Here is an 18,894-nt window from a genome sequence, read left to right on the forward strand (position 1 = left end):
TCAGTTACAACAGATTATTTTAATGATAGGTTACAAATTAATTGTAATAGTCTGAAATTGTATTTTTTTAGTTCTTTCAGAACCCTGGGTGTATACTAACTGGTCCAGGTGATTTACTACTCTTTAGTTTGTCAATCTGGCCTACTACATCTCCTCTTGTTTTGTTTTTTTGCCTGCCTTCTGACTAGCTATTTAATACAGACAAACACATTAAAGAATATACCCCAATAGTTTACGTCTCCCTAAAACTTAAGTTCTAAAATTTCCCCAAGCAGTACTTACAGATTCTCTTCAGCCACCAGCAAGGTGATCCTTTCCTCTCAGTGCTCCCATTGGATAAGATGCAGCTGTTGCATAGATCCAGGTTTCTGAGCCTGTGGCATGCAGACTCTTGGGAGGTACATTATGGCATTCTCCTCCCCCCCCCTGCCAGCAGCAGAAAAAGGCGCCTGCTGCAGTATGCGGGAGGCTCCTCCGCTGCCTTGTGTTCAAGAGCTGCTGATGCTTTGTATCTGTCAAAGTCACAGACTGTCTGCCTGGGACCCACTCCCCCCCAAATTGCTGCCGAAGCCAGTGCCAGGATCATCCCCCCTCCCTTCCACCTCAAAGCTGCCATCTTCACTGAAGCCATTCAGCTTCCTCCTCCACCCCAAACTCACTGCCTGGGGACTGCCCCTGGAGAGAGAGACTCAGACAGGCCATGGCGGGAGCAAGGACTCTTTTTTCTCTTGCCTAGTCAAGCCTGAGGATTAGCCTGCTCAGGGAGGGATAAAAGGGAAAGGAGGCAGTAGCACCGAGGGCTGTGGGGGAGGAGGGAAACGTTGAACACTATGAGCAGGGGAGCTAGAAGGGGTTGCGTGAGGGATATTGGTATTGGGTAGGGGCAGCTGCTGAGCAGACTGCACGGGGGAAAGAGGATCGGGATGGGTGGGCAATACTGGTGGCATTGGTCTTCTGGCAGGGGGGGCTATTGGAGCTGCCAAGCACCCATTGTTGCTCTCTCTCAACCTTCCCTATCTCAAAAGTACGGTAAAAAAGTTTGGCATGCCGTGCTTTGCAAAGTAGTGGGTTCATCTTTCCTACTAGGAGTACTTCGCCAAATTCTCAGACGTTTGGGAGAATTTGTTCCTTATAAAAAGATTGAGAAACACTGGTAAAGCACTTTTAACGATATCTAAAAATATTCAACTCCCATGGTTAATATTGAATCAAGTATTTAATTTTATTTATTCAACATTTCTTATTATATCATTAACAGTACATAAAGAAAAAGTAATTTATTTTTTATTTAATTAGTGGTTAGTTGATCATAACGTGGGCAGATACTTGCTCCATCATTTTATATTGTTGTAAAATATTTGGAATTTGCTAATAAGTATGTAATAAAGATTTTTAAATAAATATGACCCAGAAACTTTGAATATTTAATCCTTTATAGGGAGAGGCATTCCATGCAAAAAACATTCAGCATGCTGGGAACTCACACTGCTGTCATTAGGGAGGTTGCACAGTCCCCAACTCACAAAACAGGAATTTACACACCAGGACCCACTAACACAAAGAGAGGCCGAGATCCAGCAGAACTCAAGACACATGGGGGATCCCAGGCCAGAAGCCTAAAGTGTGCAGACCTCATGGCACACACAAGAGTACATGTGCACCTGCACGGTGCTGCGGAATGGTACAGAAATCAGCAGCTGCGTCTCAGGCAGGAATCCCAAAGCCTGGAGACAGGCTGAGAGCCAGCAGAACTCCTGACATAACCGAGGGCACGGCTTATGCTTACCAGAGAGTAGATGAATTGGCGTCTGGGATTTCCAGTGCCCCAGATGGAAAGAGCTGTTCCATTCTCTGCAGGAAAAGAGGAGGATGCATGTCCGTGACTCTCCTGATCCTGATGTAACATTCGTAGTCACCCACTGAAGGCTAAGGACACCCCCCTCTCCCCACCACCCCAGCCTGGGGACTGAGCGAGGAGCTGTACAGAATGTGAGCTTGGGATGGAGGCGGCTTTTCTGCTACAGCGTTAGTGGATGGGCACTAAGGAACGTGGCTCTCAAGCTTCACCGCACTTGGCTGAAGGCACGAGGGACCTCTCTCTCGCATGGTCTGACTGCAGAGCCTGCTATTTGGGAGGCTACAGACAACGCTCACACAACACTGAAACAGAGGGCCCAAGCCGGCACTCTGGGGAAAAAGTGCGGTCCAAAGCTGAGCGAGGTTCATGAGAGAAGGGGTGGGGACAAGAAAATTATCTGCACCCCGTGATGTTTGGGGGGGGGAGGGGGCAGAGCTAGAGGAACCCGCTGAAGGGTTAGAGTAACGTTCCCACCCCCAAGAAGTCCCAGCTCTTCCCTTTATGTACTCACCCTTTGCCAGGTACACTTTGTGCATGAGCCCCGGCAGGACGTGTCCATCGTCAATGTTAAAGTTATCGTGGGGCCCGAAGACGTTGGTGGGGATCACTGCGGTGAATCTGCAGCCGTGCTGCTGGAAGTATGCTCTGGAGGGGGGAGGAAGGACAGGAGAGAGTGACTGGGGGGGGGGTAATCGGGACTGTGCCAGGGCAACCATGGATTCTTCTGTAGGGTGAAGCTCCACTTCCCTTATCCACACAAACACCAGCTCCACCCTCTCCATACATACAAAATGGACCATATGAGAGCAGAGAAGGGTTCATGTTCTTATCTAGCTTGTCTGATTTACTTCCTGGTGCAATGCCAGAGACCCCAGCTCATCTCTGGTTTTCCCCTCACTTCTTTGCAACGAGGGATCCCGAGTGCTTATCCAAGACTTTCCTGAATTCAATTACTACTGTTTGCCCATACTACCCCCACGTCTTACCTACACCTCCCTTTCTGTAAAGACATTTTCTGATGCTATTCCAGTCTATCCCACCTTTGGGCCCTCTATCATGGTCTCTTGTTATAGAAATTCCTTTCTTCTTGTGTATCATTCATACCCAGTGTGCCACAGAAGAGTCCACGCTGCCTGATGCTCAGATCCAGGGCAGCACCAGGGCTCTGCTCTCATTACCACACCAGCGGTGGCTCTTAATCGTGTAGGAACTCCTTTCTGAGATGTGTAACCGTGCATGCCTCTCCTTTCTAGCTACAGCCCCGAAGGGTGGTAATTACTGGGCAGCTTGCAGGGTACAGATTACTGGTCTCGCTTTCTGCGGCACACATACTGCATGCAGCACCTCCTCCACCTCCTTTGAGTCTTTCCATCCTCTGTCTCATCCCCGGGCTGAATGAGCAGTGGACATGACTGGGTGTTGGAAGCAGCAGTTTAGTTTATTTACTTATTTGACCGCCTTTCAGCATAAAAGTAATAAAAAACAAATCTATAAAAACAATGTAATACATAATAAAATTCCCAAGCTAAAAACATCAATAAAACAAAATACAATCAAAATCAAAACATATCAACTTTTTCTTAATGGAGAAAAGTGAATAGCGAAGTGCCCCAAGGATCTGTTCCAGGACCACTACATTTTAACATTTATAAATGATCTGAAAATGGAAAAACCGAGTGAGGTGATCAAATTTGCCGATAATACACAATCATTCAACGTTGTCAAATCACAAGAGGATTGAGAGAAATTGCAAGAGGACATTGCAAAACTGGGAGACTGGGCATGCAAATGTCCACATTACATTTCATTTGCTAAGTGCAAAGTGAAGCACTTCGGGAAGAGTAACCCAAATTATAGTTACATAAAGAAAGGTTCCACAATAGGAGTCACCACTCAGGAAAAGGATCTAGATGTCATTGTTGAAAATACTTTGAAATCTTCTGCTCAGTGTGCAGCAGCAGCCAAGAAAGCAAATAGAACGCTAGGAATTATTAGGAAAGGAAAGGAGAATAAAACAGAGAATATCATAATGCCTCTGTATCACTCCATGGTGCAACCTCATCTTGTGTTCATATATCATACACAAACAGAATGCTGGGGATTATTAGGAAAGGAATGGAGAATAAAACAGAGAATATCATAATGCCTCTGTATCACTCCATGGTGCAACCTCATCTTGTGTTCATATATCATACACACACAGAATGCTGGGGATTATTAGGAAAGGAATGGAGAATAAAACAGAGAATATCATAATGCTTCTCTCACTTTGAGTATTGTGTGCAGTTCTGGTCACCACATCTCAAGAAAGATATAGCAGAAATAGAAAAGGTACAGAGAAGGGCGACCAAGATGATAAAGGGGATGGAACAGCTCCCCTATGAGGAAAGACTAAAGAGATTAGGACTCTTAAGCTTGGAGAAGAGATGGCTGGGGGGAGATATGATAGAGGCCTATAAAATAACGAGTGAAATGGAACGAGTAAACATAAATGAGAAGTTACTACTTACCTGCTAATTTCCTTTTCTTTAGGATAGTCAAATGAATCCAGAACAAGCGAGTTATGCACCCCCACTAGCAGGTGGAGACGGAGCAAAGTGACGTCACGGTATATATATTCCTGCAGCGACATCAGTCTGCCAGTATTCTCTTCAAAAGACTGTGGACAAACTAGTAAAATGCTTGATTAAACACACAGATAACCATGTCAAGAGTCGGCCAACAGGCAACACTGAGCTAGGGGCTGGACTAACACTTACCAGCAATCCCTGTAACAAGTAGTCACGCAGGAAGGCCATACTAGAAAACTTCAGCAGCCAAGGGAGGGACGCTGGATTCATCTAACTGCCCTAAAGATAAGGAAATTAGCAGGTAAGAGGTAGTTTCTCATTTCTTAGCGCCCAGTCGGATGAAGCCAGAACAAGTGGGATGTCCCCAAGCTACTCCCGAATAGGGCGGAAGGCTGCCCGCGGTCCAGTCAACACCGCACGTGCAAAGGCTGCAACCTCCCGGGCCCGAACATCCAGTCCATAAACCCTGGAAAAAGGTGCACCTCAGACAGATCCAAGCAGGTCAGAAATCCCCCCGACTGCATGGCCGTCATTACAGAGCACAATGTTGCCATACAAAAAAAATGCGTCACCCGCAGATGATGGTTGTCACCTTTGAGATCCAGGATGGGACGAAAGGAGCCCTCCCCTCTTGGGTACAATGAAATAAATGGAATAGACACCCATATTTTCTTGAGAAGCGGGCACTGGAAGCAGAGTCCTCAGACTGAGGAGTCTGGTCAGTGTAGCTTCTACTGCGGCGAGTGACAGGGAGACCACATGAACACGTCCCTAGGAATACTGCAAAACTCCAACGCATATCCTTCTCGTATCACTTCCAGGACCCATGGGGGGATGCCTGCCTCTCTTCTATCTCCTGTTCCTGGGGGTGGATCGGCAAACTTTCACTGGGAGGAGCCACTACCCGAACCCGCGCCCCGGATTGCCTGTAGGCGACAAAGAGACTGAGACCTGCCAAAAGGTCAAGTTTTCTGTGGGGTGGCTCCCCTATAGGGACGAAAACGCCTGGGACCCCTAGTACCTCTCCTCATATTAAGAGTGTACCATCTGCTTCTTATCCTGTGGCAAATGAGGTACCAGAGATTCGCCCCACTTATTGGCCAGTTTTTCCAACTCGCTCCCAAGGAGTGAGCCTTTGAAAGGCAATTTGCTAAGGTAAGTCTTGGAGGATGCATCGGCAGACCAATTTCGCAGCCATAACTGATGCCTGGCTGCTACTATGGAAGCCACTCTTCTGGCTGAGGAGCGGACCAGATCACAGCTCACCTCTGCCAGAAAGGCAGCAGCTGGCTCCGTAACAGCACAGAGTCATCGACCTCCTGGGAGAGAAGCAAACCAGATCGAGCCACCAGGAAACAACAAGCAGCGATCTGCAAGGTCATAGTCACTGCATCGAATGCTTGCTTAAGGATAGCCTCACTCCTTCTGTCATGAGCATCCTTCAAGGCCGCTCCTCCTTCCACAGGAATAATGGTCCGCTTGGAGACTGCACACACAAGTGCATCTACCTTCGGAAAACATAAATGATGCAGAGGGTACAGGCCTTCCAAAACCCAACCCCCTTTGAAATTAGCCTCCGGGGCACCCCACTCAAGATCAATTAATTCTTGAATGGCTTCCAGCATGGGAAATAATACCAAGGCCTTACGAAAAGAAGCCAAAGGAAAAAAAAAAAAAACCCAAAACCCAACAACCCAGCAGTCTGGACCGATCCGGGTACGTACGGGGAATAGGATTTTTCTTGGGCTCCGACACAGCGTCTGCCTCAGGAACGCCAAGCAAAATCTGGGAAATTAAAGCTGACCGTTCATCCTTATGAAAGAACTGTAGCATAGTGCTATACAATTCTAATCCTGGAGGAATTTCACTATCCTCAAGGGTACCAGGATTGGCGTCATCATCCCTGCCATCCAGACCTCCATTAGGGAGGCCTCACTGTTACTCTAGCAGAACTCCGGCGCTTAACAGCAGGGCCCGGCAAGATTCCAACCTGTGATTCTGCCCTGGGAGCATTAGCAAGTGACGACTGTGCCTGGAGAAACGATTGCAAGCCCTGAAAAAAAAAAAAAAAAACCTCCACCCAAGGAAAGGTAGAAGCCTCCAATCCAGGAGGTACTTTGAGCGTATACCCTGAGCTACCATCCCCTGCTGAGGAACCAGCTAGAGGAGATCCATAACCAGGCACCCACCTGAGCCGTCTGTACCCAGGCCTATATCCAGCTGATCGAGACCAGAAGGAGGCAAGTCACCCTGAGCCTCCAAACAGTGCTGGCACAAGTTAGCGGGCACTTCTGGCTGAGAAGCCCGAGCAGGATAGGCAGTGCATAGAGAAAGACGCTTCGTCGCCATTACTGCCGACATTGCGCTAAAGCCGCAGCTGGAGTCATGCATTTAGCTGGGGTTTTTGTTTGTTTTTTTTTGACATCCAAAAATTGGGCATCCAACACCCAAAGCATCCCAGAGCCAAGGTGTCCAAACCCTAGGCATCTCAAAACTTAAATGACCAAGGAAATTTGGGAGCACAGGTAAGCCTGTGGCCACTTAACTTAGATGCCTAAAATACCAGGCCCAACTAGGCATCCAAAAACTGGACACAATCTGGAAGCACATGCCGAACTGACAAGAATTAAGCTCAGCCTTACCTGGCCGAGTACAGAGATGGTCTCCGGCTGCGGGGGGGAAAGGGCGTATGCTTTCACTGCTGCGCTCTTCTTCCTGCATCCACTGCCTTTCAGCTGCTTAAGCAGCTAAGTCCATGCCAGTGAAAAACCAGCTACTGGACCAAGGCACTCATCTGAGGGACCACAGAAATCACCTCAGGAATTTTCAACTGGGGAAGGGACCATTTGGCATCACCGCAGGAGAGCGGGGTGAAATTATTTTCCTTATTTCTCCTGTTTTCAAAATGAAGCAATCCCCATTAGGGAGATGCACATCCACCATCTGCTGGAGACAGAGAATACTGGCAGGCTGATGTCACTGCAGGAGCATATAATACACCGTGACGTCAGCTTGTTCCGCCTCCATCTGCTGGTGGGGGTGCATAACCTACTTGCACTGGATTCATCTGACTGGACGCTAAGAAATGGTTGTTTACTCTTCAAAAAGTGCAAAAACCAGGGGACATGCAATGAAGTTAATAAGTTGTACATTTAAAATAGTAGAAAATGCTTTTTCACTCAACACATAATTAAGCTCTGGAATTCATTGCCGGAGAATGTGATGAAAGATGTTAGTGTAGCTGGGTTTAAAAAGGTTTGGACAAATTTCTGGAGGAAGAGTACATAAACCATTAAGGTGGACTTGGGGGAATATTTACCTTTTGATACTTGTGACCTGGCTTGGCCACTGTTGGAAACAGGATGCTGGGCTTGATGGACATTTGGCCTGACCCAGTATGGCATGTTCTTATGTTTTTAAATTTACCCTTTCAAATAATACTAAAACAAGAGGAACACTCCATGAAACTAACCACCGGCAGATTCAAAACAGATCACTCCGTGCACTAGCAAGCAGTAGGATCTGTTGCCCGAGGACGTGATCAAGGCGACTAGCATAACGGGGTTTCAAGAAAAGTTTGGAGGAAAAACCCATAACAGGTTATTAGCCAGGAAGACTAAAGAAAGCTACTTCTACCCCGAGAGTAACAGGAATGAGATCTGCCGGGTTCTTGGGAGCCGGACCGGCTGTGGTAGGAGACAGGAGGGACCTTGGGCTTCCTCAGCCTGGCAGTTCTTATGATCTATGCTCCTAGAAGCATTCTACACGGGTTTTGAAGATGGCAATTTTAAAATTTATTTTTCAATTCTTTCAAATAGTTTTAATGGTGTAAATTATTCAGTTTTGTCGTCATGTCTTCAAACATGAAAACTGACATCCTTATAGGTAGAAGTTGAGGTAAGAAAATCTCACCTCACGGGGATCTTATCTTGATCGTTGCTGGATGTGAGCAGAAAGTATGAGAGAGAGAATAAAAATCCCTCCCTGTGGCCTTTTTCAAAGCGCGGATTAATTAGATCAACGGAGCACAAGTTTCCACGGTCAGCTGATTTAGTTACGTTGCGCTCGCTTTGGGCAGTAACGGACCAGGGTAAGAGACGGGGGGACACGCTCGGTCTGCTCTCCCACCAGTCCTCGAGCCCTGTTTCACTTTGCAGGGCACTGAACTAAAAATCGGATCTGATCCTGGGAAAAGGGAGTCTCAGATTCTCTCAGCCTAGAGAAGGGATTTTATCTTGCGGCTGAAGAAAAGAGTCTGCCTTTGCTCCTCCATGCCCTATCCCCTTTCACCCCAACCTTTTGCTTTTAAACAGGATGCCAGCGTGCTTTACAATTCGGTGGTGCAGAAACAGGCATGCAGCCACCCCCGGGGTGCTCCGCCCAGCAAGTCTGGTCGGCGGAGCTCTCCTGACCGAAACGGAAATGGCTCCAAGAAGCAAACCGCATCTCCACCTCAGAAACAAGCGAGAGGGACGCCACCTCTGCGACCTGTGCCTGCACTCTCTGCACATAAGGCAAGTGGAGAAACCGGAGCTGAACTGAAAGGTTCTGGTTTGGGCCCAGGAGTCAGTAAAAAGGAACACGTTTTTCACGGACAGACACAGGATGAGCATGCATGGAGAGGACAGACTGCAGGGTGAGCGTGCCCGGAGAAAAGACTGTATTCTCTTTAGGAGGAGGCCATGCCAGGCAAAGACCCAACCGACTGCTCAGCAAAGACTATTCCAGAATACGTCAGGAGGCCTATGCCCGACTGTATGCCCCCAGCACAGAGCATCCCAGGCACCTTCCCCCCCCCCTCATCCCATAGCATGCACCCCTCCTAGCTCCCTCCCCCAAACTGCAACTTAGTCCCCCCGCCTCCCCCCACTCTGAAATACAGGGCACTGCCCCCACACCTCCCTCCCCCCAGCCTCTCCTGTCCTGAAGCAGAGCCCCTCCAGCACCTCCTCTCATCCTGCAGTACAAGGGCCTCCCCTCCCATGGCGCCTCCTCCCATCCCGCAGCACAGAAAGGAAAATTAGTTCTTACCTGATAATTTTCGTTCCTGTAGTACACGGATCAGTCCAGACACCTGGGTTGTGACTCCGCACCAGCAGGTGGAGACAGAGTAAAACTTGTCGGGCTCCCTACATATAGTAAGGTGCCACCCACAGCCCCTCAGTCGCACGTAATGTCAAAGCCAGATAAAGCCAAAACTAGCTAACTAGAAAAAAAACCCCAACATGAGGCCAATTCACAACAGCCCCTTGAGCTGGAGCCGAAAAACCTTCAGAACCATGAACACAACGTGCAAAACTGCAAACTACAATGGCCAAATAAGCAACCGAGCAGACTCTCTCTCTTTCTTCTGACATAAACTACAAGACACAGACGGGCGGGAGTCTGGACTGATCCGTGTACTACAGGAACGAAAATTATCAGGTAAGAACTAAATTTTCCTTTCCCTGTACGTACCCGGATCAGTCCAGACACCTGGGATGTACCAGAGCTAATTTACCCAGGGTGGGAAGCAGAGAGTCCCGCTTGGAGAACACTCGCCCCAAAACCCTGAGCCTCAGCCGCCTGGACATCAAGCCTGTAATGTCTCGTGAAAGTGTGCAACGATTTCCACGTTGCCGCTCTACAGATCTCCTGTGTGGACACACTAGAAACCTCGGCCCAAGACGTGGCCTGCGCCCGCGTCGAATGGGCACGAAGCTCCCTGGGTGCCAACTTGCCCTGCAGAAGATACGCCGAACCAATCGCCTCCTTGAGCCAACGCGCTATCGTGGCCCGTGATGCCGCCGATCCTCTACGAGCCCCCGACCAGAGAACAAACAAGTGATCGGAAACCCGGAAAAGGATTCGTAACTTCCAGATAACGAAGTAGAATCCTACGGACATCAAGTTTCCTCAGTTCCCTCGATCCCCTGGCCTGAGGATCCATGGCCGAAAAACCGGGAAGATCAACTGACTGATTTAAGTGAAAGGACGACACCACCTTGGGTAAAAAGGAGGGGACAGTCCGCAGAGAGACACCTGTCTCTGTAAAACGCAAAAACGGTTCTCTACAAGAAAGAGCTTGTAACTCCGAGACCCGACGCGCGGACGTAATAGCGACCAAAAACACTGTTTTCAATGTTAAATCCTTCAACGTCGCACGCTTGACCGGTTCAAAAGGCGACCCACAAAGAGCCGAAAGCACGCAGTTCAAGTTCCAGGAGGGACACGGATTCCGGACCGGCGGACGGAGATGCTTTGCCCCCCGCAGAAACCGCGTCACATCTGGATGGCCCGCCAAGGACACTCCCCGGACCTTTCCGCGAAGGCAGCCAAGGGCTGCCACTTGAACCTTCAGGGTACTCCAGGACAGTCCCTTCGAGAGTCCCTCTTGAAGGAAAGAGAGAATCTCCGGCACTTCCGGCCGAATGGGGTTCACCTCGTGAGCACTACACCAGTCCTCAAAGACCGTCCAGACCCTCATGTAGGTCAAAGACGTGGACTGTTTTCTAGCCCTCAACAACGTGGTGATCACTGCCTCGGAGTACCCCTTGGATCTCAGGCGCGCCCTCTCAAAAGCCAAGCCGCGAGACAGAAGTGATCCGCGTCCTCCAAACAAACGGGTCCCTGCCGCAGAATGGTCGCGTCGCCCCGCAAACGGAGCGGAGATTCCACCGCCAGCCGCAGTAGATCCGCGAACCACGGACGCCGTGGCCACTCCGGCGCCACCAATATCACCGCCGCCGGATGTAGCTCAATCCGTCGGAGCACCTTGCCTATCAGGGGCCACGGGGGAAACACGTAGAGCAGCACGTCCGTGGGCCAAGGAAGCACGAGTGCATCGACCCCTTCCGCGCCCCGCTCCCTCCGACGGCTGAAGAACCTCGGAGCCTTTGCGTTTTGCGCGGTGGCCATCAGATCCAGACGTGGCTGACCCCACCTGGCACAGATGAGACGAGACGCTACCTCCGGGAGCTCCCACTCCCCTGGATCCAGCCGGTGCCGGCTGAGGAAGTCCGCTTGTACGTTGTCGACGCCGGCGATGTGTGACGCCGCAATGCTGCTGAGGTGCCGTTCCGCCCAGCACATCAACTGAGCCACTTCCTCCGCCACTTGCTGACTCCTTGTCCCGCCTTGACGGTTGATATAGGCTACCGTGGTGGCGTTGTCCGACAGGACTCGTACCGCCTGGCCCCGTATCCACGGCAGAAAAGCTTGCAACGCCAGCGCCACCGCCCTGGTCTCCAACCGATTGATGGGCCACTGCGATTGCTGGGCTGACCAGAGACCCTGCACCGAGCGCCCCCCACAGACCGCTCCCCAACCCGAGAGACTGGCATCCGTCGTGACCACCGTCCAGCTGGGCAGGATCAGAGAAACGCCGCACGTCAGATGGTTGGGGCAGAGCCACCACTGCAGGCTGGCCCTGGCGCGGTCCGTGAGAGGCAGCGGGCGCAGGAACTCCTCCGATACCGGCCTCCAGCGGGAAAGTAACGCTGATTGTAACGGTCGCAGATGAGCAAAAGCCCAGGGCACCAAGGCGAGTGTAGACACCATGGAACCCAAGACCATCAGGTAATCGCGGACCAAAGGGCATCGTAGGGCTAGCAAACGCCTCACCTGCCCCTGGAGCTTGAGGACCCTGACCTGAGTCAGGGATACCGTGGCCTCCTTGGTGTCTAACACGGCCCCCAGATATTCCAACCTCTGGGTGGGCTGAAGGTGACTCTTGGCTAGATTGACCACCCAACCAAGCGACCGCAGGAGCTGCAGAACCCTGGTCACCGCTTGCAGACATTCCATCTCGGATTTGGCCCGAATGAGCCAATCGTCCAGGTAAGGGTGAACGAAGAGCCCTTCCCGTCGGAGCTGAGCAGCCACCACCACCATAACCTTGGTAAAGGTGCGTGGAGCCGTGGCTAGACCGAAGGGAAGAGCCCTGAACTGGAAATGCCTGCCCAGGATGCAAAATCGCAAGTACTGATGATAGGCTGGCTGGATCCCTATGTGGAGATACGCCTCCGTCAGATCCAGGGACGCTAGGAACTCGCCCGGGCGAACCGCCGCCACTACCGAGCGAATTGTTTCCATCTTGAACCGTGGAACACGAAGGCACCGGTTTACTCCTTTTAGATCGAGGATCGGACGATACGCTCCGTCCTTCTTTGGAACCACGAAATAAATGGAGTACCTTCCCATGCCCCGTTGCGCCGGCGGCACAGTAGTGATGGCGCCCAGAGCCTCCAGGCGCTGGAGGGTCGCCCGTACGGCGGCCCTTTTGGCTACGGCCTTGCAGGGGGATACGAGAAACTTGTCCCAGGGGAGACGTGCAAATTCTAACGCGTAACCGTGTCTTATCACGTCTAACACCCACTGGTCCGAAGTGATTTTGGTCCATTCCTCGTAAAAACTCCCGAGGCGCGCTCCCACCCGTGGAACGGCCTCCTGAGTCCTTGCCGAGAAACGAACCAACCGCGTATCATTGGGCCGACTTGGCCCCGGATCCCGCCGAGGATCCCCCTGACCTGTTGAATCTCTTCCCCCGAAAGGACTGAGGCCAGGTCAAAGCCCTGGCAGAGCCTCCTCTGAAGGATTGACCCGCCCCAGCTGACCTCTGTGGCCTCTGGCGACGGTTGTTACGGAAACGGTTCCGTGCAGAGAAATTGGGTCTCGGACGTGGCCTGTGCTCCGGTAGCTTAAAAGCCTTGTTCTCACTCAGGAACTGCATAATATCATCCAGCTGCTTTCCAAACAGCAACTTCCCCTTGAAAGGCAAGGCGCCGAGATGAGCCTTAGACGTACCGTCCGCCGCCCAGTTTCGGAGCCAGAGAAGATGCCGCGCTGAAACCGCAGACACCATGGCCCGGGCCGAGGTGCGTAGCAAATCGTGCATGGCATCAGCGCTGTAAGCGATTACCGCCTCCAGAAGGTCCGCCTGAGCCGCCTCCCCTTCTGAGAGACCCGCATTCGCTTGTAAGGTCTGGGCCCAGCGGAGCCCAGCCCGCAACGCAAAATTGCTGCAAATGGCCGCCCTGGCTCCCAGGGCTGACACCTCGAAAACCTTCTTGAGCTGCACCTCCAGCTTCCGATCCTGGACATCCCGCAGCGCCGTAGCACCTGTGACGGGAATGGTCGACCTCTTGGTGACCGCCGACACGGCGGCATCCACGCGAGGAAGCCGCAGTAGCTCCAACGCATCCTCCGGCAGAGGATATAGCTTATCCATGGCCTTACTTACCTTGAGGCCCAGCTCCGGGGTGTCCCATTCGCGGAAAAGAATGTCGGACGCAGAAAAATGGAAAGGGAACGCCACCGTAGGGCCCGCGAGTCCCAGGAGTACCGGATCCATCTTAGGCCCTTGGCGGGTTTCCACCGGTGGGGCCTCCACTCCAATTTCGACGAGGATCGCTGGAATGAGAGGGGAAAGCTCCTCCCTCTTAAAAAGGCGGACGACCTTAGGGTCGTCACCATCCCCCGTCGGCGTGCCCTTGCCCGGCTGTACTGGATCCTGATCATCGGGTCCCTCAGGCCCTCCAGGTGCTCCCGAGACCGACCGCTCTCCCTCCGAGGAAGTAGAGTCCGGTTCCGCGTCCCGGGGAATGCCGCGCGCCGGTCTCTTGTCCTTCGGGCAAACCGAGACCTCCCTAGGGCGGGCCGACCTCTTCCGGGGGCGAGACCGTGCTGCATCCTCACCTGGCACCTTCCCGTGCCTGCGCCGCATCCTGCGGTACTTTGCCAGTTTCTGCAGTAAAAAATCCAAATCTTCCGAAAAGGACTCCTCTGAGTCCGAAGGCCCCTCCTCCGAGCCGCACCCCGCCGAATCAGAGGCACCCCGAGGCGCCCCCCCCCCCCCCGAGGCCCGTGGCTGGGGAGAGAGAGGAGGAGGCTGGGCGCCATGATCTATGGCTCTCCTGGCAGCCTCGCGGACGGAAGACAAAATGGCCGCCGTTCCCGCGCTTAGCGGGAACGGATCCGGCCCCCCCACCTCTGCCGTGGAACCGCACGGCGGCGAACGGGACGCCCGGGTTCGACCCCCCCGATCGCCCCCATGGACGGTCCCTCGCCTCCGGCGAGGCAACCAGAACAAATTCCTTCCCGCGAGACCCGCATGCGCGCGGACCCACACGCGCGGCAGGCGGCCCCGACGGGCATCTCGACCGTGAAGAAAAAACAAGAAAACGCCGCCTGGAAAAGAAAATTCGCCCCCCCTGAACGAGCGACCGCTACGAGGCGAGAGAGAGAGCCGGCGCAGTGAAAAAAACAAAGACGCTTTTTTTTTTTTTTTTAAACTTAGCTTGCTGGCCGAGGTGCTGAAGGCCTCCGGGCTCCACCGGGGTGAGTGAACCGGGCTCCCCGGTGTCACCCCGGACGCTGCTGCCAGAGAGGCCGGGTCCTCGACCCCAGCAGCGGCCTCTACCAGGGGGGATGATCCCCTCAGGATCTGACAAACCCCCCTGGGAGGTCCACCGGAGCTTCCTGATCTTCTTTTTCCTTTTTTTTTATTTTTTTTTTTTTTTAAATTTCAAAGTGAAAACCTGTACTTCTAATTATTATTATTCTTTTTTTTTTTTTTTTTTTTTTTTTATATCTATCCCTGACTAACTATACCCCAGGGATCCCAGAGACTGTGGGTGGACCTGCCCCATCTGCTGGAGACAGAGAAAGACTGAGGGGCTGTGGGTGGCGCCTTACTATATGTAGGGAGCCCGACAAGTTTTACTCTGTCTCCACCTGCTGGTGCGGAGTCACAACCCAGGTGTCTGGACTGATCCGGTACGTACAGGGAATACTCATTCTGCGGCCTATTTCCCCCACGGCCCTCCCTCATTCCACGTGCCAGCACGTCAATCCTGTCCCGCAGCACAGAGCACCCTCAGCACCCACCCTCAGCCTCCCTCCGTCCCCACAGCACAGACCCACTGGCTTAGTGCGAGGGACCGTACCTGTTCTGTACATCTATCATTCTCTTGGCATATGAATACCCAAAGTTAGAGCTGTGGGGAGGGCCATTGTGAATCTGCAAAAAAAGAAAAAAAATAGAAAACTTCATTTAGGCTGTGCGAGCCCATCTGGGACACACGAACCACAACAGCAGCAGATCCTTAAGGAAAAAGCGCATCCAGTGTGGCAGCGGTCACCTCAGAGGTGGAAAACAGGAAAAGTAGCAGCCAAGGCACACTATGCAGATACCTGCAGCTTTGGGCGACTTAAATCAGTCATTTTAATCAGTTTTTCCTTTTGTATTTTAAAAAAATATTTGCACTCTCGCTGGTTAAGACAACCATTAAAACATTATTTCCAACTAAACTATCACCAGCACAGACACAGCTCAATCTCTGGCTTTACCTTTGCTTCCCTGCAACTAAGGATCCTTCGGGGTCAGGGCCTCCAGCTGGGCTTATTTTACACATATCATGTGAGGAACGAACCTCACTCTTTCAGCAGGGGACGCTGGGTACAAGCTCAGTCGCTCAGATTTTCTGCCCGTGTTCTTCCTACCATGTGCACTGTGCCAAAGAGCTTCCTTCTTTCCCCCAGACAACACTGCCCTTCCCTTCCAATTTTTGGTGAGCTCTTTGTGTATCCTCTAGATTTATATACCAGGGTGTTCTGTCTCCAGCCTGTCATCTTTTGATATTGCCTAGCTTACATTTCTGCAAGGTGTAAAGCTCTTTTTCCTGATTGGTTACTGTTTGAAGAATTTAAACTTCCTAATTAGACCTATTCCTGCCTTGCCCTCTCTCTATTTCCTATTGGTTCCTTGACCCAAAGCAGCCTGGGACTATATTTCCTGTAGAGTTTTTCAGATGGGGGTAAGGTCCCCAAGTCCCTCTACAAACTCCTGAGAGAGCATCATCTTTTTACCTTATCCTTTCATCTTCCCACTCATGTCACATATACACTTTGCTGCCTTCAGGATTTATCACAGCTGTAACAGGCTCCGCAATCTGTGCGGCTATCCTTGATGCCTTGTCATTCACAGTGCATGTTGAAGCATTCATCGGTGTAATAAAATGTTCAATATTCAAGAACTGAATTTCTCTGATATCTGAAGCTGGGAAAAAAAAAGTTTAACTGGCTGTTTAGCAGCACAAACTAGAGATTAGGTTTGTGAAAACAGCACACAAGGGGTCAATACTGACAACAGCTTGTCCAGCTAAGTCCTGGACAAACAGCACAATTTAAAAATTCTGCCAACCTGACTGCCCCGATCTTAGCTGGCTAACTTTTTATTTGGCTAAAAAATTAACCAGATAAATCAGGAGTGGTGCGGGACTGCTAAAGAGCAGTCCTAAAGTTAACTAGATAAAACTCCTCTGGCTAACTTTTACATAAATGGCTACATTCAGAGCTGCGCCCATGCTGATGAATATCATGACTAAGTTTATCCGGCTAACTTTTCAGTCCAGCGAGACACTGAAAATTGATGATCTTCTTATCTTCAGGATAGCCCTCTTAATCTTTTCATTAATGTCATGTTCTGTTTCAGGCTGTGGTGAGTCCATGAACAGGTTCCCCAAGGCCTAACTGCGGTGTCCATCCTTACTCTCTCTAATGCGGTAAGGATGGACACTCTCGTCCCACGAGTATATCAATTCTGTTTTTGTCTCCACCATGGGAGACTGCTCCATGTATCTACAACCCTTTCTGTAAGATTTCCTTATGCTTCTGCTGGGTCTAGCATGAATTCAGAACAGGCAATCTTATATACATCCAATCACATCACTAAGATGAAAATGAACAGTGAAAAAGAAAAGAAAAAAAAATCAAATTTCAAAAAAAACTAACCATGGCAAAGAAAAATCTGACAAACTCCCCACTATTATATAATACACAAAATTATAAACAAACATAAACCCACCAAACAACACATACAGTAAAAACCCCAGGAGCAGGATGTCCCTGAAGAACAGAGAATTTCTCAGAGGAGATGCCCAAGAGAAGTTCTGGAGCTAAAGCAGTCACAATGCTGTTTCAAAGTCCCGAGACAGACTGCGTTTCATCAAAGCCATCTCTCTCGAGGGAAGAGACGCTATACGAAGAGAATATTCAGCGAGGAGCAAATCTGTTTGAACTTAATAGGAGGGGGGGGTTTTTTGTTTTTTTTTTTATGGAAGGATGCGTTAGGATTTCACTTCCGCTCCCATGCTGGTTTGGCATTGGACATTTTGAATCCATCACTCTCTCTTATGCAGCTTTGCACGGCACTTTATATAGAAACATAGAAATGACAGCAGAAGAAGACCAAACAGCTCATCCAGTCTGCCCAGCAAGCTTCGCACTTTTTCCTCATACTTCTGTTACTCTTGGCTCTTAGTAACCTTTTGGTTCTATTTCCCTTCCACCCCCACCATTAATGTAGAGAGCAGTGTTGGAGCTGCATCTAAGTGAAATATTTAGCTTAATTAGTTAGGGGTAGTAACCGCCGCAATAAGCAAGCTACACCCATGCTTATTTGTTTTACCCAGACTATGCAATTCAGTCCTTGTTGGTTGTTGTCTGTATATAGATCCACTTTTCTTCATTCCCCCTGCCGTTGAAGCAGAGAGCTATGCTGGATATGTATTGAAAGTGAGGTATCAGGCTTATTTGGTTTGGGGTAGTAACCACCATTACAAGCAAGCTATTTCCCGTTTTTTTGTGAATGCAAATTCTTTTTTCCACATTTCCTCTTGCCGTTGAAGCTTAGAGCAATGTTGGAGTCGCATTAACCGTGTGTATGTTTATTGAATAAGGGTATTATCTCTAGGCAGTAGCCGTCATTCCCGCGAGCCACCCATTCACATCCACACAGTGTTTATCCCACGCCCCTTTGAAGTCCTTCACAGTTCTGGTCTTCACCACTTCCTCCGGAAGGGCATTCCAGGCATCCACCACCCTCTCCGTGAAGAAATACTTCCTGACATTGGTTCTGAGTCTTCCTCCCTGGAGCTTCAACTCGTGATTTTTTTTTTGATGGAAAAGGTTTGTCGTTGTCTTTGGATCATTAAAACCTTTCAAGTATCTGAAAGTCTATATCATATCACCTCTGCTCCTCCTTTCCTCCAGGGTGTATATATTTAGATTCTTCAATCTCTCCTCATAAGTCATTCGATGAAGACCATCCACCTTTCTGGTCGCCCTTCTCTGGACCACCTCTCCCCTCTCCTCCCCGAGTTGCGTTTGTCTGTATGGCGTCTCTTCCCTCGAGACAGACAGCGAAACGCAGCCTGCGCTGGGGCTTGGGAATAGCAGGGACTGCTTTAGCACCATGAGATCTCACAGGGACCTCTGATGAGATGTTCTGTGCTCTTTAGGGACTCCCTCTGTTGGGCTTTTTACTGTGTGCACTATACATTTTTATGTATGGTTGATTTATGTTAAATTTATAATTGTATATTATATATAGGGCTTCTGATTTTAGGTATTTGTAAATTTAGGTGCATTTTTTTCTAGCTAAATATGGGGGTTTAAAAAAAAAAAAAAAAAAAGAGCTATCAGTGC

The 18,894-nt window shown here is 50.3% G+C and overlaps 1 protein-coding gene across 1 annotated transcript in view; it reads right to left on the reverse strand.

Annotated features, from left to right (window-relative positions):
- TSTA3 (tissue specific transplantation antigen P35B) overlaps positions 1-18,894 on the reverse strand; it is a 53,951-nt gene that overhangs the window by 18,039 nt on the left and 17,018 nt on the right. Inside the window, exons 5-7 of the mRNA XM_029592207.1 lie at positions 15,354-15,427; positions 2,370-2,503; positions 1,787-1,851 (exon numbers count right to left, since the gene is read on the reverse strand). Of these exons, the coding sequence (XP_029448067.1) occupies positions 1,787-1,851; positions 2,370-2,503; positions 15,354-15,427 (273 nt within the window). The remainder of the gene's footprint in view (positions 1-1,786; positions 1,852-2,369; positions 2,504-15,353; positions 15,428-18,894) is intronic.

Source organism: Rhinatrema bivittatum, chromosome 2, assembly GCF_901001135.1.
Source record: "Rhinatrema bivittatum chromosome 2, aRhiBiv1.1, whole genome shotgun sequence".
Taxonomy (NCBI): Eukaryota; Metazoa; Chordata; class Amphibia; order Gymnophiona; family Rhinatrematidae; genus Rhinatrema; species Rhinatrema bivittatum.